The sequence below is a fragment of the Carya illinoinensis genome, chromosome 5 (genome assembly GCF_018687715.1).
Source record: "Carya illinoinensis cultivar Pawnee chromosome 5, C.illinoinensisPawnee_v1, whole genome shotgun sequence".
In the NCBI taxonomy this organism is placed as follows: Eukaryota; Viridiplantae; Streptophyta; class Magnoliopsida; order Fagales; family Juglandaceae; genus Carya; species Carya illinoinensis.
Genome location: NC_056756.1, coordinates 9,764,928 through 9,790,936, shown reverse-complemented (window position 1 = coordinate 9,790,936; position 26,009 = coordinate 9,764,928). Strand labels below are relative to the sequence as shown.

Genomic DNA, 26,009 nt, shown 5'->3' with positions numbered 1-26,009 from the left:
AGAGAAATTTCAAATGGAAGAACAATAATTTTAGATGGCAATTTCAGACGGAAGAGATGAAACTATCGTGTTGATGGATAGGGTTTTGTTTTTAGCTGGGAGGTTTAGTTTTAATTTTAGGTATTTTTTAAATAAATAAAAAATAATGTGCCACATCAGCACATAAGGAATAACACATTTTTCACACATATATGTAGCAGGACTCAACAAAAAATAAAAAATAAAAAAATAAAAATAAAAATAAATATCCTTCGGACGATTTGGCAAACAGACAGTGGGTTTATTTTTCCTTATTTGTTCTCTCAGTCAAAAATGTGTCAATTTGTACAAAATCAAACCCAAATACAATATGTTAGAAATTTCTACAAAATCGCTAAAATAGGTTGATATTTGTATTTAATTCGATTTCTTATTAGACTTAGTAATTATTTTAGGTGAATGCTATATATTAGGTTGGAAAATATTTATTATAATAGGTTTGTATTTTTCACTGGGTACACATGCAATGCACGTGCACCCCCTTCCTAGTGTGTGTGTATATATATGATCTTAGCCTACAATTATAAAGGCCATCAGCCCCTAAGCTTGGAACTTAGAATTAGTGATTTTAAAGGTCGTGTTGCACATTTATAACATTTAGAATTATACTTGAAAATCTCTTTAACTGATATATATATATATATATATATATATATATATATATATATATATATATATATATATATATATATATATATATATATATATATATTTTAACCATAATGGATGTCTTTTTCTTTTTTACCAAACGACTTACCACACCCAAAAGTTTGCATAGAAATTTTATAAAACATTAATTAGGCCGAGATTTGGAAATATCTCGTATCTGTTGGTGTGCTACATAAAAAAGGATAAATTAAGCATAACACATGTTTTTGCACAAACCCATGAAAAACCTGATTTCATGCATCAACCAACAAAACATAAGGGCAATGGATACAGGTTGGGAACAAGGTATATTCTACCCCTGACATTGCAGATAATGTAATTGTAACACTCTGTTGAAGTCATATTTTATACGCTTTTAGGCCGGGTCCTTAACAGCTCAGCTCTTTGGTCTTGGGCCTGTGAATACAAAAAGAACACCCAAAGGTGGCGGCCGGGGAGTCTTTGATGCCTAAGTCAGTATATCTATGGATGAGCGTTTAAGTGAGTAGAGAGAATTCAAAGAGTCTAACCTTATCCCAATACTTGGTAGTCGTTTTCACACTTGGATTTCGAGACCAGAAGCCCATGCCCTATGGCAGGAGGAGACGTTTTCCCCATAGCTTCTTCAGCCATGCTTATTGAATGCGGCGTGACCCTCTGTCCCGTCTTCCCATTGTAGGTATGATGCGTCGGATCCCCCTCCCTCTTTGCATGTTGTCAGATAATTATGAGTCTTCTGCTTGTACGGGCTTCTTGCCAATTTTACCCATTTGGAGTTGGATGACACACTGGGGAATATAAGTGTCCCTTGTTCCCCTTTCTTTGGGCTCGGAGGGCCCCCATGGGCCAAGCTTTAGCTGGTTAGTTCAGGCCTTTTAAGCCTGGGCTTGCATTCCTAGGCCTAAGGCCTGGGGAAAAAACTCCCTAAAAACTCCAATGACAAATTTGATCTTTAAAAAAATTACTCGTGTAAAAGAAATCTTAAGTCATTCTTATAATTAAATGAGTAATGCTACTCATCATCCTAATTCCCATCATCCTATGATGTGACATTAGATGATTGGAGATTATTTATTATATTTTACTTATGAACCTATCATCTAATGCCATATCATAGGATGATAGGAGGATGATGAGAATTAGGATGATGAATAGATTTTTTTCTAATTAAATATTGAAGCCTAATATCTCAAAATCATGTCCTAGAGTTTTGTAATTTTCTAACCTATACTCCAACATTAGTCAAGACTCCTCCTAAGTGTCTAGGAATCATAACCACATGACATGTACTATAAAAGGACCAATCAATAATATAATCGGAGCCCAATTAAAACTTTATAAAGAGCAACAATTTCTCATTTTTGATCAATATAAGATCTCATATACCACTTACCTATATCCCTTATCAGAATAGGTTGTCATATTAATTTTGTAATCAAGATAATGTGATTACCAGTTGGGTTAGAGTGTGCGTTATTGCGAAAATCCATCAAGTTGTTACCAAATTACCAATGATGTTACAAACAAGCAAAAGACAACAAAAAATAAAATAAAATAACAATCCCACCATATAAAGATTTACTTAATTCGACAACATGACTACGTCTTTGGAGTTGTAGAAGATTTTATTTAAAGAAAACTAGAAATATTTTGTGGAGCAATACAATCTCTCTCTCACTCACTTTCTCTCTCTCACATACAAGGATTGTTTATCACATTTTTTCTCTCTATTTCACACTGCTCAACTCTAATTAAAACACAAATACATTACATTTATATATAGGCATACTACAAAAATATCTTGAAAAACATATTTTAGGTTATTCTTTCAATCAAACATACTTTTTGCCTAACGTTCTCTCCTATCACAAATTAGACTCCATAGACCCAACATTTGCAACTGCATTAGTTAATAGTTTAATCACAGCCAGTTCATCGATCAAGGCTTTAGGATAGGTTTGGATGGTGAGATGAGAATTTTTAGTTTTAGACGAAAGTTTAAAATATTATTATTATTTTGAGATTTGAAAAAGTTGAATTAGAATTTAAAAAAGTTAAATTGTTTATTATATTCTGTGTAAAAATTTGAAAAAATTATAATGATGAGATGAGATAAGAATTTGTATCTCATCTTAGCTTCCAAACCCACCCTTAGACCTCGTTTGGATAGTAAAAATTTTTCATCTCATCTCATCATTACAACTTTTCTAAATTCTCATATAAAATATAATAAACAATTCGATTTTTTTAAATTTTAAAATAATAATAATTAAAAAAAATAGTATTCTTATAATATTTTATTCAACTTTCTTCTAAAACCATCTAATCTTATCTCATTTTCCAAATCGCACCTTAATTACCAGAAAAAAGAAAGCAGCACTTGTACACATAAGAGGCCAACCTTCCTTGTTGAATTATCGCTAAAAAATAAGAGTGGTGTCATGAAGGTATCTTTGCGACACATACATTTTCTGATGCGGCAATCATTCTTGAAAAATGATAAACATGGATTATTAAATTATGGAAGATCATGCCCTTTATGTATTTGACAAAAGGTCTGAAAGGAACCTCTGGTTTGTATTGCAATTTTGCTCAACGATTTACAGCGTCTCTACAAGCCGTATTTACTATTTATAGACAATATTTACAGAAGAATAATACATGAATTTCATATCACATGACGCGTGTCCTTTGGATTCCCTTTCTCCAGTGGCAGAACCACATTATCCTTAGAGGGGCCAAGGCCCCCCAAACACCCCAAAAAAAAAAAAACTCTATAAAAATATAAAGTACTCTCCTATATTTTATACAACATTCTATAAATATAGAAAATGACCTTATCAAAAAATTTTATAATTTCCATATGATCTTTAAAATTTTTTAAAATTTTAATATATCTAGAAATGTCTTTGTCCAATTTTTTATATAGTCCCAAATTTTTGTTTCATTTATATATATTATCTATTTTCAAGTATGTGGCTTCTCCAAAATTAAAATTAAAACTAAGTTTAGGAGAAATAATAAACTTATTAATATAGATTTCAAAATTTTTTATTATATAATATTAGGTTTTTTAATATGGAATCTAAAGTGAAAATACAAGAAAGATTATTTAAGTTAGATGAACTATAAGAAAAATAGTTTGTAATTATATAGTTATGATTTTTCAATCTCTTTTTTATTTACGTAAGAGAAATGATATTTGCAATCTTAGGATGAAAAATAGTTTGTAGTTATATAATTATGATTTTTCAATCTTTTTTTTATTTATATAAGAGAAATAATATTTGCAATCTTAAAATGTGCAAGTCTCACCCACTTCTTTTGAAAAAATAAGTAAATCTAGAACTTACATAAAAAAATTATTTTTTAATAATAGATTTCTTTTTGTTTAAAATGAAATATTCAGAGTTTGTATATTTTAAAACTGTATCTAGTATTATTCTTTATAACGTGTCACATATATAGTAGAAAAGTTGGCCCTCCCTCGATACAATTCCGCCACTGCCCTTCTCGTTATATGAATACCTCAGAGTGCTGTACTCTGACTTGTAGTGTTGCCGCATCGTGCTGTTGCGGTGGCCTTTCCATTTTCGCGTGGCAGGGTAGTGTAGTGCAGGTCCTTTGTTGTTGTGGTGGCCTTGCCATTTGTGTGATAGATTGGAGTGCAGGTCCCTTGGCATGACAAATATAGTGCAGCAGCTTCTTTATCCTCAACATAGATGACTCTTGTATGTATATATATATGAAGCTTCAACCTGAAATGTCTCACCACATCTGCAATTAATAGAGCTTGCTCAAACAGAGAGAGAAAGAGATGGGAAGTACACAGAGATCAGAGTGGGATGAGGAAGACGAACAAGCGGAAGTGGATATCTGGAAATACATGTTCGGGTTCACAGAAATGGCAGTAGTCAAGTGCGCCGTTGAACTTGGGATAGCTGATACCATTGAAAGCCATGGAGGAGGCCCTATGACACTCTCCGAGTTGTCTTCAACTCTAGGTTGCGATCCGTCCCCACTCTACCGCGTTATGAGGTTCCTAACGCACCGCGGAATATTCAAAGAGATGCCCACCACCCAAGGCTCCCCAGGTTATGGACAAACACGTCTATCTAGCCGTCTTTTGCGGAATGGAGAACATAGCATGGCTGCTCTTATTTTGCTTCACAACAGCCCAGTTATGCTGGCACCATGGCATAGCCTAAGTGCCCATGTTCTAGCCTATGAGACTGCACCGTTTGATGTAGTTCATGGTGAAGACATATGGAGGTATGCAGCAGAAAATCCTGGTCATTTCCGTCTCTTCAATGAAGCAATGGCGTGTGATGCCAGGTTGGTGGTGCCTGCGATGCTTCAAGGTTGTCCAGAGGTATTTGACGGGCTTAGCAGTTTGGTGGACGTGGGTGGAGGCAACGGAACGACTTTGCAGTTGTTGGTTAAGTCGTGTCAATGGATTCGAGGCATCAACTTTGATCTTCCCCATGTTGTCTCTGATGCGGCAGAGTTCCCCGGAATTGAACATGTCGGAGGTGACATGTTTGCAACTGTTCCAAAGGCTGATGCTGCTTTCCTAAAGGTAACTATGGTCCACTATGAAAATGTTGTCATCAACGTATTGCATTTATTTGATTAGTATCCTCGACGATGTCTAGCTCAATGGTTTAATTCCTTTATGTATTATCTTTATGAATCGCAGTGGGTTCTGCACATTTGGGGAGACAACGAATGCATCCAAATCCTGAAAAAATGCAGAGAATCTATTCCGGAGGGCAAAGGGAAGGTGATAATTGTTGAGGCTGTACTTGATCAAGAAGCGAAAATATCAGACAAACTAACAGATGCGAGGTTGGCGCTAGACATGATAGTGATGGCTCATACTACGACGGGGAAAGAGAGAACTTTAGAGGAGTGGGGACTTGTTCTTGAGAAGGCAGGATTTAGCAAGTACACGGTGAAACCCATTCGTGCTGTGCAATCTGTAATTGAGGCATTTCCTTAAATTCACATATATGGTCGATGAGTGTGCCTGGTTGTCTAGTCTTTACAAGTGTTCTAATTTTCTTTCAGTTTGTGTTGTGATGGCTACCGCTATAAAGACCAGATGTGTTGATGTAGTCTGCTTGGTGTTTTAAGTGCATGTATGATAATGGAAAAGTTTGTTTGCTTTTAATGCCTTTTCCACTCGCATTCCACTAAAAAGCTAAAATTTCGTACTATAATAAATGCACTGCTGAAAAGGAAAATGTTCAGGAAAAGGAAAACGAACTGGCTCAGGTGAGGTGCTGAAAATGAGGGAGAAACCGAACAGAAAAATTTTGGGATGCATAAAGTTTTAAGTCCCACATTGCTTTGTTCTGGCACACCGAGTTGCATGGGTGAATGTAAAACTAGAGCAAAATGAAGTTAAAAGGCATCTTTGCGCTTGGGACAATGACGCAGCTAGTGAGGTTCTAACCGAGGCGCGTCTATTGCTGGTTGAAAACTATTTCCAAACCCCCTCTTAGGCCTGGATTCGTCCCTGGCCTTCGAGAATTTCTGGAAGGGCTCCCATCTGGGTTTAAGCCCTACAATTCTTAGTTTGAAGGTATTTTTCTTAGGACATGGATGTTTGCCAGAGGCCTAAGAGGTCTCACCTCAATGTTCGTGGGTGCCTCGCCACGATTGCAGAAAGTACGAGGGGAGGGCCAAAGTGTTAGGAGGCCGTTTAGTCCGTAAATTCAACCAACGCATTGACAATGAGTCTGAGAGATTGGGTACATTCATGGGACCCCAAGATAGAGGTCCGATCAACAACTGTGGGAGCTTTCAAAAGCGATAGTCTGGGATGGAGACTCATCCCAGGTGGATATAGGCGTTACTTCACGTCGACTTGCTGGTATTAATTGGGCTGGATATTAGATCGGAACTCATTTCCTTTCATTCTTGGCTGCTTAACAAGTTGGACCAACCGGTTTCCTCTATAGTTTAGAGCATTGGCATTGATTTATTATTTGTAAATGCAAAATCACATTAATTTGGAGATTATCTTTAATTTGCCATTCAAGAATCCGTGCATTATTTTCAGATTCCAACGTCTTGTGCCTTGTGGGTTATTTCAGTACCTTCAAGCAGCTTGTATAGAACATTACTCAACACCCATCACATGATATAATGTGCATTGTTCTTGTCTGCTGTTGGCATTTCTTTGAATTATATATCAGTCCTTTTATGGATTATCTACCGAAGTACTGCTCATTTCGGCTGGTAACTGGGCCAGAATATGGAGTGGAATTAGTGGGTTGAGAGAATGGAAATATTGTTTCATTGAAGAGAACATCCTTGGAAACATATGTACGGCCCGACCCAATGTGATAGTAGAAATATGTACGGCCCGACTCAACACCCAATATGATCCGGACTGTAGCCCAAGAAAACACATTGTTTAGAGCAGTATTCAAGTTTATGATGATTATAAGGCCTTAAATTTGGCTAACATGCTGGCCTAAACACAAGAAGAAAAGAATAATCACGTGGTGTACCCAACAAAATTTCAAATGGAGAGTGATTTTGAAGCACTTGAGTGGGCATACAATTTATTAAATATTTAGCGGTTTGGAAAGCTTCAATCTAAAAAATTTGAGGGACCGAAGCATGAGAAAGCTAGATGAAAAGATCGTTTCAATTATATGACGGTGATGCCGTTCAACACTTCTATTTTGTTGGTGAGAATAAGGACAACTTAGACGATGATTAATGTCAAAACGTTGAAAAATGGGATGGAGAGGTCGAAATTCACCCCTCCATCAGTTTAGACAACAAGGAAATTTCTAGAAAATTGAGTATGAACATAGTTGATAAATGCCGAGAAGATACTTGTAACATTTTGTGATGCCCCTAAATTTTACTTACGGATACGGAAAAATGGAGACGTCGGGATGATGACAACATGGGTTACCACCCTATCGCCAAGTGCCAAGTGTGTGTACATGCAATAAGTGTGTAAAAGAAAAACACGCAGCGGATAAATAAAGTCATATAACTAAGTACCAAAATTTTTTCTATGTTTAATATAAACCCGTTCAAAACATACATAATAAAATATTACAAGCCACAAATATTGTTTCAAAACCAACTACAAGGCATAAACTCCAAATCAAAACTCCGGCGGAGCCGCCTCCTCGAGTTCAGTCTCCTCCTCCTCCTCGACCTCTGCATCAAAATCTACGGTACCAAAATAGTGCCGCAGGTAAGTAAAGATCCAAACGCCACAAAATAAAAATATATTAAACTCAAATAATATGCATGAAAGAATACAAATGCACATATTTCATAAAACCACATTTTTACAGGCACGCCAAAATCCCATTTTGGCCCAAAACATATCCTTTAAACATAACATCGCCATTATCCCCGATAATGGCCCAAAAACCAGACCATCAGAGCACTGTAGGTGGGAATCGCAGGCGGGACTCTACCACCATCCCTGCTCACCACCGTCCCTACGGGTGCACCGTAGGTGGGAATCACAGGTGGGATTCTACCACCGTCCCTGCTTACCACCATCCCTACGCCGAGTGCACCATAGACAGGAACCACAGGCAGGATTCTACCACCGTCCCTGTTTACCACCATCCCTACACGTGTCTCTGAATCAAACCAATCAATCTAATCGTTTACATATACCAAAAACATTTCTTGCTTGAAAGCTCAGTTTTCAAGTTTCAACACATGTACATATATGCAATGCACACCTCAAGATACAAAACATCCAACCAAACACAAAAACAACAAAATCAAGCAACTCCGTCCTCAATCCATCTGACCCCCGAACTCCTCGGACTCAGTCTGGAATCAACCAACCAATCAAATAATTTATTGTAAAAGCAATAATATATTTAAATCTAAAATAGAGTTTGAAAAATAATTACAGCGCTATAAGGTATTTTTTGAAAGATCACGACATTGCAAACGGCAGAGAAAAAGTAATGTAATAGTGTATTTTACACTGTGGCCGTAGGTTGTAAATTACTCACTTTCGAACGGGGACAAACCAAGATTAGAAATTGATAGGGAATGACCTAGAGATCTTTATAAAGTTAATGGAAGTGAGTTTTGGCCGTGGGTGGAGGTGGAAATGGCAGTGGAAGTGAAAAAAGAGCAAATCGAAGTTGATCTCGTGGAAGTTGCTTTGGCAACGGATCGAGGCCGGAAATGGGTGGGTTAGGACGGCAAGAGGTAGGGGATAAAGTGGTGAAGAGATGGTGGCCGGAGGTGGAGTGACGGCGCCGAAAATGGCCAAAAACGCTACGGCCTAGATGGGCTCTAGGTGGTTAACGGCGGCACGGGAGGGGTTGGTTTTTGGTGGGGTGGTGCGCCGGCTGGAGGGGAGTCGGCCAGTGGGGGCGGTGATGGCCATGTCACTTGTGAGCAGCAGTGCTGGGCTAAGGAGCCGGACGGCGTTAGTGATGAGAGAGAGAGAGAGCAGGTCGCGCGCGGGAGAGAGGAAAAGAAGACGAAGAAAAAAAGAAAGAAAGAAGAAAGAAAGAAAAAAGGAAAAAGGGAAAAAAGAAAAAGAGAAAAGAAAAGATGGAGAAAGAAAATGAGGTCCAATCCTCACCTCCGGAGTCCAAAAACTGATCCGACGAAAATAATTTTAAAAACTAAAAACGACTAAAATAAATTAAACACTATATCAAACTAAAATAAAATCACTTAAAATACAATAAATTAACATAAAAGAACCAATACATTAATTAAATTAAAAAACTCATTCAGTGAAAATACACGTAAAAATGAGGTATCACATCCTCCCCCCTTAAAAATAAATTTCGTCCTCAAAATTTGTGAGGTCAAACATCAGCGCCAAAAAGATACAAGATACAACTCCGAACATATTTGAGAGATACATATCATCAATAACTCCCAACAAATTCCAATGGTTATTATCATCATACCATAAATTGCTAATATCAACGACGTCTCTGCTTTACCTTCCAAACTTTCATCCTATTTCAACTTTCGTAACCTAATAGTCACTTCTAAAGTTAACCATCAAGAAACAAAATTTGCACGACCAAGAGATTAATTTTCCATTAAAACTTCGAATCACTACTAATTTCTCAAAATCAATACAAAATTTGAATTTCTAAGTATCTCCAAAATCATGCTTTCGCGCATACTCTGATAACTCGTCAAAATACATAAAGGTTATATTCTCATAAATTAACATCATCAAGTACAAACTCAATCCACACCTAATCACAAGAAAACCTTTACCACATTTCCATAGAAAATAATGTACCTCCAAAAACCACAAATCTCCACTCATTCCTCAGTTGGCCATCGCTGCCTTAATCAAAATCAACATTTCGCAAAAAATACATTCATTGATTGATGACAGAAATCAGTACTAATCAACCTCCAGGCCTCAAATTGAAAACACATAACATCATCCCAAAATACACATGTCTCTTCTAAAGATAAGGAACATAACTAAAAGGCCCAAGTCCTTCCCGGCCAACCAACGAGAGCGCCTATAACCTCTATCCGATATCCCACACTTCAAGCTCATTACCTATATTTTGAATAACATCTAATCCTGCAATAATTAACTCACTATAAACTACCATTGACTTCACCTAGACATAATCGAAATGCTCTTGGTAACTCACCCACCTACTTGTACTCTCAAAAACCCTAGTTTTAGTACAACTAATTCCTTCAATAGCACTTCACAAATAAATCTCAAGACAGGCCATACTGTTTAAATCTTCAATCCATCAAAACTATTAAACAACACTCATGGATCTTAATGCTTTATTACTTCATACATATGATTATGCTACCCACCATTGATGCATAAGTTTCAACTTTCAAAATTTTATTTATTTATTTTTTTTTCATGCACCACACATGGTGACCTAGCAATTTCTTTTCAAGTTAATTAACAATATCCCTAATTCTCCCAACTGGATACTTGATCTCTAAAGAAAAGTATAGCCTTACAAATTTAAATTCCTATGACTTCAAGTTGCAATTAATTCTCAAGATAAACACAATAGTTGTTTCAAACCATCATCCCAATGGGTAATCCCAATTTTAATGTTACAGCCTAATCAATCTCCAAAATAGATCATACTAGCACACCAATCCTGCAAAACTAAAAACTTCAATCTCATTAAAAAAAATCAGTCCTTCAAATTTGCGACCCTATAACCTTAAATTATGCAAAACTCCTTCCCCCAAAATCCATTAGGTCAATGAACTTATATCTAATAATAAAAAAATCGACTCCCGAAATTTTCAAAATCTAAAATCTTAAATAACAACCAATCATTTCCTAAAATCTGTAAAACCTTAAAACTTTGCTGAAACTTTGCTGAAACCTTAAAATCTACAACCTACTATGTTATAGACCATTTCATAAACTCCACGGAATCAAAGACTTCAATTATTCTACTTCCCTAAAAAATACCTAGATCATGACATTCTCTCCAAGCCTAGATAATATAAAAAAAAAAACCACATAAGGCGTTCATCATGAAAGATTAGATTAGACCCATACCTGTCATGACTCCAGCATTCTGAGTCTCTGTAACCTCGCCTCCAACGGTACCAAGAGTCACTGCGTACGTTCAAGCCCGAACTAATTGCCTCTGGTTAGTTCTACCATTGTGACGAGCTCCACGGTTTTCTTGAACTCGACTGGGGCACTCATGAGCAAAATGTCCCGTCTGACCACATTCAAAACATTGGTTACTACCCAGACAACACTCGCCTCCGTGAGCTTTATTACATATGCCACAAACTGGAACTCGGCCTCCCATACGCACACCAGGGGCTGCCAACGATCGGATTCTTGTCCTCTGTATAAACTTTTGTGGTGATCCAGAACTGCTTCCTTCACCATCAATGTTTAGCCTCTTCTGACCTAAAGGGGAACCCACATTCAAACTAACCTCATGCTTTGCTAGAGTGGCCAAATCAACTAATTCCTGAAAAGTTGTAATCTGGTGGCAAACTACCATTTTGCGTATATCTAGTCGCAAACTTTCCTGAAAACGCTCGGCTTACATCTCCTTCGTGGTGATGAGGTGGGGAGCAAATCGCCCAAGCTCTATAAATCTTCGAGCGTATTGTCTCACGGTCATACTCCATTGGACCAAGCTTGTGAACTCTCTTGCTTTTTTGCTGCCTCACAGAAGCGGGAAAGAATCGATCATTAAATTCTTTCTTAAAGCGCTGCCAGGACACAGTGGCAAAATACCCCAATTTTGACTCCAGCATTATTCTTTTTGTATCCCACCATTCAGAAGTAGTGCCTTGCAACAGATAACTGGCATAAAGTACTTGTTGCGCCCCAGTGCAACCACATACTTCAAACGTTTTTTTTAAATCTCTAACCCACTTTCTAGTCCGAAGTGAATCCTCTTCTCCCGTGAAGGGTGGAGTTCTATGCGCTAGAAAGCACTCATAGGTGCATCCAACTTGTACCACTCTACTAGGCCCTCCTTGTTGTGGCCTAAAATTCTACTGCATAAACTCAGTCATTTGCCTTAGCGCTTGGGCTATGGCATCATCTCTCAGCTTATCGTTCCGAGACTCTTGAGTAGACTTTCTTGGCCTAACCATCTTCCTGCCACAACACAACCTTTGACCCCTTTAAGAAACAAATAAAATCAACAACATAAAACCAAATCCAAAGCCGAAACCACATAACAAGAAAATAAAAAGAAACTAACATGCAATAACATAACTAAATAAATAAATACAAACAAGTTAAATCAAATAAAACAAATCAAATAGCAACTTCACTTAAAATAAATTTCAAATCATAACTTTAAAAACTTTCTGGTACTACACCTGCAGGACATGTGGTTTTACCCAGAGCCGAACCACTCTGATACCACCTGTGACCCCCCCAAATCCTACTTACGGATACGGAAAAATCGAGACGTTGGGATGATGACAACACGGGTCACCACCCTATCGCCAAGTGCCAAGTGTGTGTATATGCAACAAGTGTACAAAAGAAAACACGCAGCGCATAAATAAAGTTATATAGCTAAGTACTAGAATTTTTTCTATGTTTAATACAAACCCGTTCAAAACATACATAATAAAATATTACAAGCCACAAATATTGTTTCAAAACCAACTACAAGGCATAAACTCCAAATCAAAACTCCGGCGGAGCTGCCTCCTCTGGCTCAGCCTCCTCCTCCTCCTCCTCGACCTCTATATCAAAATCTACGATACCAAAATGGTGCCACAGGTAAGTAAAGATCCAAATGCCACAAGATAAAAACATATTAAACTCAAACAATATGCATGAAAGAATGCAAATGCACCTATCCCATAAAACCACATTTTTATACGTACGCCAAAATCCCTTTTTGGCCCAAAACATATCCTTTAAATATAACCTCGCCATTATCCCCGATAATGGCCCAAAAACCAGACCATCAGAGTACTGTAGGCGGGAATCGCAGGCGGGACTCTATCACCATCCATGCTCACCACCGTCCCTACGCGTGCACCGTAGGCGGGAATCACAGGCGGGATTCTACCACTATCTCTGCTTACCACCATCTCTACGTCGCGTGCACCGTAGGCAGGAACCATAGGCTAGAAATTGATAGGGAATGGCTTAGAGATCTTTATGAAATTAATGGAAGTGAGTTTTGGCAGTGAGTGGCGGTGGAAATAGTAGTGAAAGCTAAAAAAGAGCAAATCAGAGTTGAGCGTGGGAGTTGCTCCGGCAACGGATCGGGGTCGGAAATGAGTGGGTTAGGACGGCAAGAGGTAGGGGATGAAATGTTGAAGAGATGGTGGTCGGAAGTGCAGCAACAGTGCTGGAAATGGCCAAAAAGGTCGCGGCTTAGATGGGCTCTAGGTGGTTAACGGCAGCACGGGAGGGGTTGGTTTTTGGTGGGGTGGTGTGCCGGCCGGAGGGGAGTCAGCCGGTGGGGGCGGTGACGGCCACGTCGCCGGCGAGCGGCAACGCTAGCCTGAGGAGCTGGACGGCGTTAGTGATGAGAGAGAGAGCAGGTCGCGCGCGGGAGAGAGGAAAAGAAGAAGAAGAAAAAAAGAAAGAAAGAAGAAAAAATGAAAAAGGGAAAAAAGAAAAAGAGAAAAGAAAAGATGGAGAAAGAAAATGAGGTCCAATCCTCACTTCCGGAGTCCAAAAATTGATCTAATGAAAACAATTTTAAAAACTAAAAATGACTAAAATAAATTAAACACCATATCAAACTAAAATAAAACCACTTAAAATACAATAAATTAACATAAAAGAACCAATATATTAATTAAATTAAAAAACTCCTTCAGTGAAAATACACGTAAAAATGAGGTATCACACATTTGATCTAAGTTGCATAGAAAAAAGCTAGATAAACGTAGAATAGTCATCCACAATAGAAAAAAAGTATCAAGACCCTTTTTTAGAAATAACAGAGGCCGGACCCCATACATCCATAAACAACAAATTAAAAGGTAAACTAGAACGAGAAGAAGATGGTGAATGTGGTAGAGGATGGGCTTTGGCAATGGAGCATGCCGAGCAAGGAGTTAGAGTGAGACTTGTAGTGAGAGAAAGATGAAACCGTCGTATGATCGATGAAGTGGTACGGGAGGAAGGGTGACCCAGTCGAGAAGTGCCACAACTAAGTTGAAGTCTGAACACTTGAAAAGGCTTAAGAAGGAATCAAAGGGGGCACAACAGCCCACTGGAAAACATACAAGCCATCCTTAATGCGCCCTTGAAGAAGCGTTTCTTGGGAACGAGCATCCTTTACAAAAAAAACAGAGAAGAGTGAAACTAAAAGAATACATTGTTATCATGACAAAATTGCTGGACTGAAAGAAGATTGTGAGAAACAGTAAGAAGATGAAGAAGGTTTTTAAGAAGAAATTTGCCATTATTGGTGTTGAAATGGGCAGATCCATCATGCTGAATAAGCAAACCAGAACTATCCCAAATGCACACTTGATCTTATCCCTGATAAAGGCTGAAGTCCACATTAAGGTTCTAAACATCAGAGTTGAAATGGTGCGTTGCACCTGTGTCTGGGAACCATGTAGTCGAGGAGATAGGAGCCAAGTAGTTTTCAATAAATGTAGGTGGAGGAGGAGTGGGATAAACGTGGTCAAATCTATGGTAATAGGTAGAGGGTAAATGGCCAGGTTTGTAACAAACTTGACACACAGGGCGTATGTCTAGGTGGGGAGAAAAGGAGTATGGTTGAGGGGGGCGAGGAAGAATGCCTCTACCATTACCCCGACCATGTCATCTGTCACGAAAGGAATTACCGTGGCCTCAAGAGGGATTAGCAGGAGGTGTAGATTTGAAGGTATTATTGGCAGCAACTGTAGTACCCGAGAGCAATGTTTGGGTCTGATGAGAAAGCCTTGATTCATGATTCATGAGATAACTAAAAATTTGCTAGGGGAGAGAGAATCTGGGCGAGTAGTGAGAGAAGTAACAAGACTTTCGTATTTAGTACCAAGACCGGCAAGGAGATAAATCGAGAGCATGACATCATCTAGAGGATGTCCTGAAGCACTCAAGGTTGAAGCAAGTGATCTGACTTTGTTGTAATAGTCAGTCACTGATTCGAGCCCTTTCTTGATAGAGGCCAGTTGAAATTTCGTATGAATAAGATGGGCAAAGGACTTGGCAGCAAACAGATTTTGTAGGGTTGTCCAGACCTCACAAGAGGTAGAACAATCCAAAACCTGAGCCAGTACCGAATTCAATAGAGAAGAATTTATGGTGGATATGATGAGCTTATCTAAAGACGCCATTGAGCATGCGCAGGATTCAGCTGATCATTGAGAGTTGCAGGGGGTAGAGGAAAGGAGCCATCAACAAACCGAAAGAGCTTATGTCCTTCCAAGAAAGGGATGATTTGGGCTTTCCAAAGTAAATAATTGTCAACGGTAAGTTTGATGTTAATGAAATGGGATGCAGTGTTGAGAAGGAAGGGATAAAACGGGATAGAGAGGGTTGTTTTGGTAGCAGCAGCCATGGATGGGAAAGAAAAGAAAAGAAAAAAAACGAACGTTGGTCCTTTTGGCTCAAGATACCATGATAAAACTAACGAAAATCCAAATGCACAATAGGTGTGTTGTCCAGATGACTAACACAAGAGGGGGGTGAATTGAGTTGTATTAAAAAAAATAACAATTATAAATCAAATATACAATATAAAATATAAATAAAATATGAAATAACAATAAATATAAAGAGTAAGGGTAAGAGAGAAGTAAACTCAGTATGTTAACAAGATTCGGCCCAATTGCCTATGTCCTCGCTTCAACCTACCCCTTGAGGATTCCCAAATTTACTATTCAATCTCCTTCAGATGGAGATAGAAACCTATTACACCTTTGAATAACACTGCTACAAAGAATCTATGTAGAACACCCTCTACACTTGCAATCACCTTACACGTGATGATTCAACTATTCCCTGTATAGAACACTTTCTACATGCATAAGGGTTATACACACTCTTTTACTGATACAAGAGTTGATAGTGTGTAGATTATCAGAAAACACTCCTCAATGAGTGAAATAAGAACAATACAGTGTAAACTATATCTCTCAAAATGAATAAGGATTAAGGCTCAATACTTAAAGAAGAGAGAATGAAAGTTTTGAATGAATGTTGTAGGCTCTAGATGTTATGAATGTGAAGCTCTCAAATGATCTATTTATAAGCATATAAGATTTCATATTCAAATTTAAAAAGATTCACATGTCAAAGACAACATCATTCACTTTTTCAAAAAAATCAAATAAAAGGTTTTTCTTTTTCAATTATCAAAGACAACATCATTCATTTTTCAAATACTTCAAACCTAATATTTTACTTTTGGCATATGACAAAATACGCACACTTTACTTTTCAAAAAATTCAAATCTAATCTTTTTACTTTTTGCATATAACAAAAAAAGTATCAATCAGTTTTGAAAATATTCAAATAAAATATGTACATGTGAAAGATGACAATCAATCATCTTTAATATTTTCAAAGTTCAAACATTTAATCAAGGCATGCACATGTAAAACATGACAATTAATTATTTTTCAAAATTTTCAAATTTAATTTTCAAAATATTCATGCACATGTGGAAAATGTATTTTAATGCTTTATGATAAAATATTAATTTTGAACTTTAATCCTAATTTCTAATTTTTAAGAGATTTACAATATTAATCTATGACTTTAATGTGAATTTGTTCCTTCTTGCTCATGCTTGTTTCCTTGATGTGCTTGACTCCATTGTGTAGACAACTTAAACTTGAGACTCTTTTATTCTTTGAATTCATTTGTTATCATTAAAATCTATGTGTAGATATATAATTACACAAAACTTGAAACCTTGGATTCAACAATCTCTCTTTTTTTTATGATGACAAATACCTGATAAAAACTGAAACTTGTATTAATACTTAAGTTATCCCTGAGAATGTACGTTAGTTTTTCAAGTAAAAGTATGAATATAATTCCAAACATATATAACAAATTTAGCAATTCAAACAATGTTAATGTTCTAGTCTAACATTTCTCCCCCTTTTGGCATTAGTAAAAAGGATCCGCAACAAGTAAATGGACTGAAAAAAAAGGTGCGTTAGTAGAAACTGTAGATAATTGAAAAAATGAATCCGTCCGTGACCCTAAAAGTGTGGCTGAAGATTTGAAAAAATCGCCTGATGTTGTTGACAAACTAGATTGAAGGCTCCAATTTTCTAAAAAAAATGTCATTTTCACCAATCAGTAAAAAAAATCACATTTCTCCTTGACTTGGATGATAGCTTGTCTTGTTCTTTATGCTATATCTATAAAATCAGTCTTAAAGTTCATCCAATTCGTATCAAATTTTCTTCTCATCTCTATAACTCATCTGTATTCTTTCAACATTCTCACTTTAAGCCTTCAATTCTTTTCTCAATAGATCCATCCATGAGGCATTCTGCACCTCAACTTCCTCTCCTTTCTGCAGCTACCATTAATGCCATGTTGCAATAAGAAAATAATAATTTGGCTAATAAGTCAGATTTCGATACTATCTACGACTTGGTAAGTCTTGAGACTTGCTACTCCTCTTCTATTATTGCTTTTTCCCATCGAGTACAAGTCAGAAATCATGAAGTTGAAAAGGTTAAAGAACAAATTGTTGTATTTCAATGAAATGTTCAATAGTCTCACACAAGGAAATGAATCATTCAGTAGAAGAATAAACAGTTGAAATCTTTATTAGATTCTTCATTCTACTGGTCGGTTCCCATAGATAAGAATGATATGATATTGTATGAAGAGAATGAGCGTCTCAAACATGAGCTAAGAATCTCAAGTTTATATAAAAGTATTTAAAAAATATTTCTCTATTTTTATTGACTCTGGTCTATCTTTTAAGAGATATTCATAGCATGTATCATACTTATTTCTCTTCTGATCATACATAGTCTATCTTTTGGTAAAGGTTTTGTGAAAATATCTCCTAACCGATCATGTGTGTTTGTGAACTCTAGTACTATATCGCATTTCTGTACATGATCTCAAAGAAAATGATATCTTATTTCAATATGCTTAGTTCTAGAATGTTGTATTGGGTTCTTTGAAATATTTATAATACTTGTATTATCACGTTTGATTGGAATGTGATTATAGATGAGTTTAAAATCTTCAAGTTGTTACTTCATGTAGAGAACTTGAGCACAACAACTACCCGCAGCAACATATTCTGCCTCAGCAGTAGATAGTGCAACAGAATTTTATTTTTTACTAAACTAGGAAACTAGTGCATGACCTAAGAAATAGCATGCTCTACTAGTGCTTTTTCGATCTATTTTACAACTAGCATAATCAGCATCTGTGTACCTGATTAGATCGAAAGATGTGTACTTAAGGTACCATAATCTTAAGTTAATTGTACCACTAAGATATCTAAGAATGCGCTTAATTGCAATTAAATGTGATTTTTTTGGAGATGATTGAAAACATGCACACAAGCACACACTAAACATAATATCTGGTCTACTGACTGTCAAATATAATAAGCTACCAATCATATCTCGATATACCTTCGAGTCAACTGGTTTGCCGGTTTCATCTTTATCAAGTTTAGTTGATGGGCTCATTAGTGTTCCAATTTCCTTAGCACCTTCCATCCTAAACTTATTCAGTAATTCCTTAATATATTTTGATTGATTAATGAATGTCCCACTTTTTGCTTGCTTAATTTGCAATCCGAGAAAGAATGTAAGTTCTCCCATCATGCTCATTTTAAATTCTTCCTGCATAGTCTTAGCAAAAACTTGATACATATTTTCATTAGTAGCACCGAATATTATATCATCAACATAAATCTGAATCAAAAGAATATCATCATTTTCATATTTAATGAAAAGAGTTGTGTCGATTTTTCCTCTTGAAAAACCTTTTTCAATCAATAAATCACTGAATCTCTCGTACCAAACATTATCACATTTGATTGGAATGTGATTATACATGAGTTTATGGGTAACTAAATTCTCGAGTAGGGTTAGGAATGAACTTGCACATTAGATGGTATTTTTAATTTATTTTTAATTTATGTATTTGATCTTCAATTATTAAAACTCTTTTGTTTTATCATTCTTAATTAATCGTTGATATTTTATTCTCCGAATAATCATAGAATTTATTCTGTTAATGGATTCAGTCATACTTTTTCTATTGAATGGATTAATTCTTTGATTATGTTTGGATCAATTATTTATATATATTGATTTAGTTCTTTGCTGCAATATCACTCCCTAAGTATATTATCGTTATTGGATTTTCTCAATAGGGATAATAATTTACGTATTTTAAAAGTGGTAAATGATTTTTAAAAGGGTTACATTTGATTTAATTTTGGTTTATAAATCTATACCTTCCGATTGGAAATTTTGGGAATTAAATTCCTAATTGATTTATCCACTGAATTAAGAATAATTAAAATATCGGAGTTATGCAAGGGATTCCCGACGCTCTAATATTCGTCAAATTTGAGTACTTTTTCCGTTAATCATTTTGCTTCACTTTAATTTACATTTAAAATTAATGTTTGTTCTCCATTACTTATTTAATATTTTTCTTTAATTTCTTTGTTTCTTTTGCTATTCTTTTAATTTGCCTCCCTGTGGAATCAACACCCCAAAGCTGTGTTACAACTACCGCGTTATTCTTTGGACGCAATCAATAGTCAAAGTATCGACTCATCTAGTGAACATCACATGAAACTTTTAGTTATGCACAATATAAACTTCACTCAATATCCCACTCTTAGAGCACAACGATCATAATAATACTAATAATAAGCATAACACATGTTTTTGCATGAACCCATGAAAAACCTGATTTCATGCATCAACCAACAAAACAAAAGGGCAATGGATACAGGTTGGGAACAAGGTATATTCTGCCCCTGACATTGTGGGTAATGTAATTGTAACACTCCTGTTGAAGTCATATTTCGTACGCTTTTAGATCGAGTCCTCAGCAACTCAGCTCTTCGGTCTTGGGCTTGTGAATACAAAGAGAACACCGAAAGGTAGAGGCCGGGGAGCCTTTAATGCCTAAGTTAGTATATCTATGAATGAGCATTTAAGTAAGTAGAAAGAATTCAAAGAGTCTAACCCTTATCCCGATACCTGGGAGTCGTTTTCATACTTGGATTCTGAGACCAGAAGCCCATGCCCTACGGCAAAAGGAGATATCTTCCCCATAACTTCTTCAGCCATGCTAATTTAATGCGGCATGACCCTCTGTCCCATTTTCCCATCATAGGTATGATGTGTCGGGTCGCCCCTCCCTTTTTGCATGTTGTTAGATAATTATGAGTCTTCTGCCTGTACGGGCTTCTTGCCAATTTTACCCATTCGGGGTTGGTGACACAATGGGGAATCTGAGTGTCCCTTGTTCCCCTTTCTTTGGGCCCGGAGGGCCTCCATGGGCCAGGCTTTAGCCGGTTAGCTCAGGCCTCTTACGCCTGGGCCTACATTCCTATGCCTAAGGCTTAGGAAAAAAACTCCCTAACAACTCCAATGAAAGACTTGATCTATAAAAAAATTACTCGTGTAAAAGAAATCTTATGTCATTCTTATAATTAAATATTGAAGCCTAATATCTCAAAATCATGTCCTAGAGTTTTGTAATTTTTTAACCTATACTCCAACATTAATCAAGATTCCTTCTAAGTGTCTAGGAATCATAACCGCATTACATGTACTATAAAAGGACCAATCAATAATATAATCGGAGCCCCATTAAAACATTATACAAAGTAACGATTTCTCATTTATTAGCAATGTAGGATCTCATATACCACTTACCCATATCCCTTATCAGAATAGGTTGTCACATTAATTTTGTAATCAAGATAATGTGATTACCAGTTAGGTTAGAGTGTGCGTTGTTGCGAAAAATCCATCAAGTTGTTACCAAGTTACCAACGATGTTACAAAATGGCAAAAGACAACAAAAAATAAAACAAAATAACAATCCCACTATATAAAGATTGACTTAACTCGACAACGTGCCTACGTCTTTGGAGTTGCAGAAGATTTTATTAAAGAAAACTAGAAATATTTTGTGGAGAAATACAATCTCTCTCTCTCTCTCTCTCACATAAAAGGACTGTTTATCACAATTTTTTCTCTCGATTTCACGCTGCTCAACTCTAATTAAAACACAAATACATTACATTTATATATAGGCATACTACAAAAATATCTTAAAAAACATATTTTAGGTTATTCTTTCAATCAAACAGACTTTTTGCCTAACGTTCTCTCCTATCACAAATTAGACTCCACAAACCCAACATCTGCATCTGCATCAGCTAATAGTTTAATCACGACCAGTTCATCAATCAAGGCTAAGGATATGTTTGGATTGTGAGATGAGAATTTTTAATTTTAGATGAAAGTTTAAAATATTATTATTATTTTAGAATTTGAAAATGTTGAATTGTTTATTATATTTTGTGTGAAAATTTGAAAAAGTTATAATGATGAGATGAGAAGAGAATTTTGCATCTCATCTTAGCTTCCAAACCCACCCTAAACCATGGCCTAGTTATTATATGTGAATTGAATGCATGAACCATCGTCTTGTCTATGGCCTATCTATTTTTAGGCCCCGTTTGGATAGTGAAAATTTTTCATCTCATCTCATTATTACAACTTTTTCAAATTCTCACACAAAATATAATAAACAAATCAACTTTTTCAAATTTCAAAATAATAATATTTAAAAAATAGTATTATTACAATATTTTATTTCATTTTTAACTTTCAAAATAGATAACATAACACGTGTCCTTTGGATTCCCTTTCTCGTTATACGAATACCTCAGAGTGCTCTACTCTGACGTGTAGTGTTGCCGCATCCTGCTGTTGCGGTGGCCTTTCCATTTTCGCGTGGCAGGCTAGTGTAGTACAGGTCCTTTGCTGTTGTGATGGCCTTGCCATTTGTGTGATAGACTGGAGTGCAGGTCCCTTGGCATGACAAATGTAGTGCAGCAGCTTCTTTATCCTCAACGTAGATGACTCTTGTATATATATATATATGAAGCTTCAACCTGAAATGTCTCACCACATCTGCAATTAATAGAGCTTGCTCAAATAGATCAGACAGAAAGAGATGGAAAATACAAAGAGAACAGAGTGGGATGAGGAAGAAGAACAAGCGGAAGTGAGTATCTGGAAATACATATTTAGGTTCACAGAAATGGCAGTAGTCAAGTGTGCCATTGAACTTGGGATAGCTGATACCATTGAAAGCCATGGAGGAGGCCCTATGACACTTTCCGAGTTGTCATCAACTCTAGGTTGCGATCCGTCCCCACTCTCCCGCGTTTTGAGGTTCCTAACGCACCGCGGAATATTCAAAGAGATGCCCACCACCAAAGGCTCCCCACGTTATGCACAAACACGTCTATCTAGCCGTCTTTTGCGGAAGGGAGAACATAGCATGGCTGCTCTTATTTTGTTTGAGAGCAGCCCAGTTATGCTGGCACCATGGCATAGGCTAAGTGCCCGTGTTCTAGCCTATGAGACTGCACCGTTTGAAGTAGTTCATGGTGAAGACATATGGAGGTATGCAGCAGAAAATCCTGGTCACAGCCGTCTCATCAATGAAGCAATGGCGTGTGATGCCAGGTTGGTGGTGCCTGCGATGCTTCAAGGTTGTCCAGAGGTATTTGACGGGCTTAGCAGTTTGGTGGACGTGGGTGGAGGCAACGGAACGACTTTGCAGTTGTTGGTTAAGTCGTGTCAATGGATTCGAGGCATCAACTTTGATCTTCCCAATGTTGTCTCTGATGCGGCAGAGTTCCCCGGAATTGAACGTGTCGGAGGTGACATGTTTGCAAGTGTTCCAAAGGCTGATGCTGCTTTCCTAAAGGTAAGTATGGTCCACGATGAAAATGTTGTCATCAACGTATTTCATTTATTTGATTAGTAACCTTGACGATGTCGAGCTCGTTGGTTTAATTCCTTTATGTATTATCTTTAAGAATCGCAGAATGTTCTGCACGATTGGGGAGACAACGAATGCATCCAAATCCTGAAAAAATGCAGAGAATCTATTCCGGAGGGCAAAGGGAAGGTGATAATTGTTGAGGCTGTAATTGATCAAGAAGCGAAAATATCAGACAAACTAACAGACGTGAGGTTGGCGCTAGACATGATAATGATAGGCTCATACTACAACGGGGAAAGAGAGAACTTTAGAGGAGTGGGGACTTGTTCTTGGGAAGGCAGGATTTCGCAAGTACACGGTGAAACCCATTCGTGCTGTTCAATCTGTAATCGAGGCATTTCCTTAAATTCACATATATAGTAAGTCGATGAGCGTGCCTGGTTCTCTAGTCTTTATAAGTGTTCTAATTTTCTTTCAGTTTGCGTTGTGATGGCTACGGCTATAAAGACCAGTTGTGTTGATGTAGTTTGCAGACAGTACGAAGGGGGGGCCCAAAGTGTTAGGAGGCCGTTTAGTCCGCAAATTCAACCAACGCATTGACAATGAGGCAGAGAGATTGGGTACATTCATGGGACCAGATAGAGGTCCGATCAACAACGTTTGGGAGCTTTCAAAAGTGATAGTCTGGGATGGAGACTCATCCCAGGTGGATATAGGCATTACTTCACGTGGACTTGCTAGTATTAATTGGGCTGGATATTAGATCGGAACTCATTTCCTTTCATTCTTGGCTGCTTAACGAGTTGGACCAACGGCTTTCTTCTATAGTTTTCAGATTCCAACGTCTTGTGCCTGGTGGGTTATTTCAGTCCCTTCAAGCAGCTTGTATTAGAACATTACTCTACACTCATCATGTATAGGGGTAGCATTTAAAGCCACGAGCTGTAAATTTCAGGTGTGTACGAGTCCTCGGATTAATTTGATGCTCGGGATTAATTTGATGCTCGAGGAGGCCTTGACACCTCTTTCCATTCTATTCTTTTCTTTTTCAACAATTAAACTTTTTAAGGCAATTTGAAGTCCAGTCTCGCGGCCTTTCCCAGCAACTCTACATACTTTTTATGCAATTATATAAAAGATGGGAGCCATGGTCTTTACGTGGATTATAGTTTTTTTTTTTTTTAAGAAGAATACGGTATCCCAATTTTATTAATAGCCCTCACTTTTGACGGAGGAAAACTATAGTTACAACCCGCTACCTGGGAATTACAAATATACAATAAGACCAAACCCAGGCATCAAAAGCTAAAACACTCAAACAATAAATAACCAATAGAGGACAAACCAAAAACTACCCGAATAGAGACAAGAAGAAGTACCTGCAGGAAAGAGCACAAAAAACCAAATGATCAATCAATTAGAGCTAATTAAGACATACCTAGTAGTACTACATAGTTCGCAGATAAGGGAGACCAAATCTATCCATGCGAAAAAGGCCTTGAAGCTTACTGGGCAAAAGATCATGAGCATCGAACCATTCCGAGTTAGGACCCCCCGCTCCCTGCTTGACAAGAAAATCAGCAACAACATTGCCTTCTCGAAAAACATGTTTCATCGTATACTCCATACAAGAAAGATAGCCCTGAAGTTCATCCCAGAAATCTTCTAAGTACCAAATATTACAGTTTCCTTTAGTGATCTAGTTGACAAGAAGTTGAGAATCAGACTCAATCTCTATGCGACAAAATCCTAGATGATGACAACGGCGGATCCCTTCCAACAAAATTCTCATCTCCTCAAAACTATTGGAACCTTGACCCAGAAACACAGAATAAGCCCCAAGTAATTTACCATCTTCATCACGAATAACTCCTCCAACTCCAACCAGGCCAGGATTACCCAAACTACTTCCATCAATATTAAGCTTAACACATCCCTGTTGAGGGCGAAACCACCTCACCACATGAACCTTTTTAGGACTAGGAGATAAAATATGAATATCCAAACAGTTTAAAATAGCCTCATCCTTCTTGGAAATCCCAGAAGATTTTAAAAACAAAGTCATAATCTTGCGGAGCCAAAGTTTAATAACATACCAAATCAAATCAACTATGTCATTCTTGGCCTCAAATCTAGCTTTGCAACGCCAATCCCATAGCTTCCAAAAGATAATAGAAGGAAGAATGCCAAAAATTGTTCTCAATTGGGAAGATTTACCAGCACGCCAGAACCAAAAATTGATTTGCTCTTTCCAAGTTTGAAAAACGCCCACATGCACACCTAGATTGATGGCAGCTAAACGCCAAATTTGTCTAGCAATATCACCAGAGCAAAGAACATGATTAAGATCCTCTATATGACCTTGAGAACAACAATTACATCTAGAAGCCAAAGGTATCCCAACTCGTTTGATCTGATCATCAACACTTAAACAATTATAATACGCCTTTCACATCATAATAGAAATCTTCTTAGGAATATTCGTGTGCCAAATCCAATGAGCCCAAGGGAGAGGAGGTGCATGAACCCTGATACAAGCCCAAGCACTTTTAGTAGTAAACTTCCCAGCATCATCCTTCAACCAGATTAAGACATCCTCACCCTCTTTTCTTCTAGCCAAGAACTGATACAGTTCATTGGCTTTTTGTTGACCCACTAGTTGATCCAAGAGAGAGTTATCCCACTCATTGTCAAGACGACAGTCTTTAATTTTCAAAAAAGGATTGTCAATCACTGGATAAAGACCACCGAGGGGGTCTCCCTCGGCCCACTTATCATACCAGAAAGAAATGTTCCCATCTCTAACACTCCATTTAGAATGATTTAAAACCTCTTGAATATTACTAGCCACAGATTTCCAGAAACGAGACCCCTTAGTAG

The 26,009-nt window shown here is 37.2% G+C and overlaps 1 protein-coding gene, 1 non-coding gene and 1 pseudogene across 2 annotated transcripts; all 3 read left to right on the top strand.

Moving 5' to 3' along the window:
• The first annotated feature begins 4,446 nt into the window (after nucleotides 1–4,446).
• Nucleotides 4,447–5,860, top strand: LOC122309185 (acetylserotonin O-methyltransferase-like). The gene is made up of 2 exons (XM_043122566.1): nucleotides 4,447–5,266; nucleotides 5,387–5,860. The coding sequence occupies exons 1-2, from the start codon at nucleotides 4,505–4,507 to the stop codon at nucleotides 5,687–5,689; spliced, it is 1,065 nt and encodes a 354-aa protein (XP_042978500.1). The 5' UTR covers nucleotides 4,447–4,504; the 3' UTR covers nucleotides 5,690–5,860.
• A 242-nt stretch (nucleotides 5,861–6,102) lies between these two features.
• On the top strand, nucleotides 6,103–6,254 carry LOC122312023. The gene has a single exon (XR_006242936.1). It is a non-coding gene; the product is annotated as a U4 spliceosomal RNA (small nuclear RNA).
• Nucleotides 6,255–22,286: 16,032 nt separating this feature from the next.
• On the top strand, nucleotides 22,287–24,165 carry LOC122309188 (annotated as a pseudogene).
• The last annotated feature ends 1,844 nt before the right edge of the window (nucleotides 24,166–26,009 follow it).

Bases quoted from the DNA above. Each gene is read 5' to 3' on its own strand.
- LOC122309185 (XM_043122566.1), top strand. From the start codon at position 4,505: ATGGGAAGTACACAGAGATCAGAGTGGGATGAGGAAGACGAACAAGCG. The intron at 5,267-5,386 runs GTAACTATGGTC...TATGAATCGCAG, and splicing joins CTGATGCTGCTTTCCTAAAG to TGGGTTCTGCACATTTGGGG.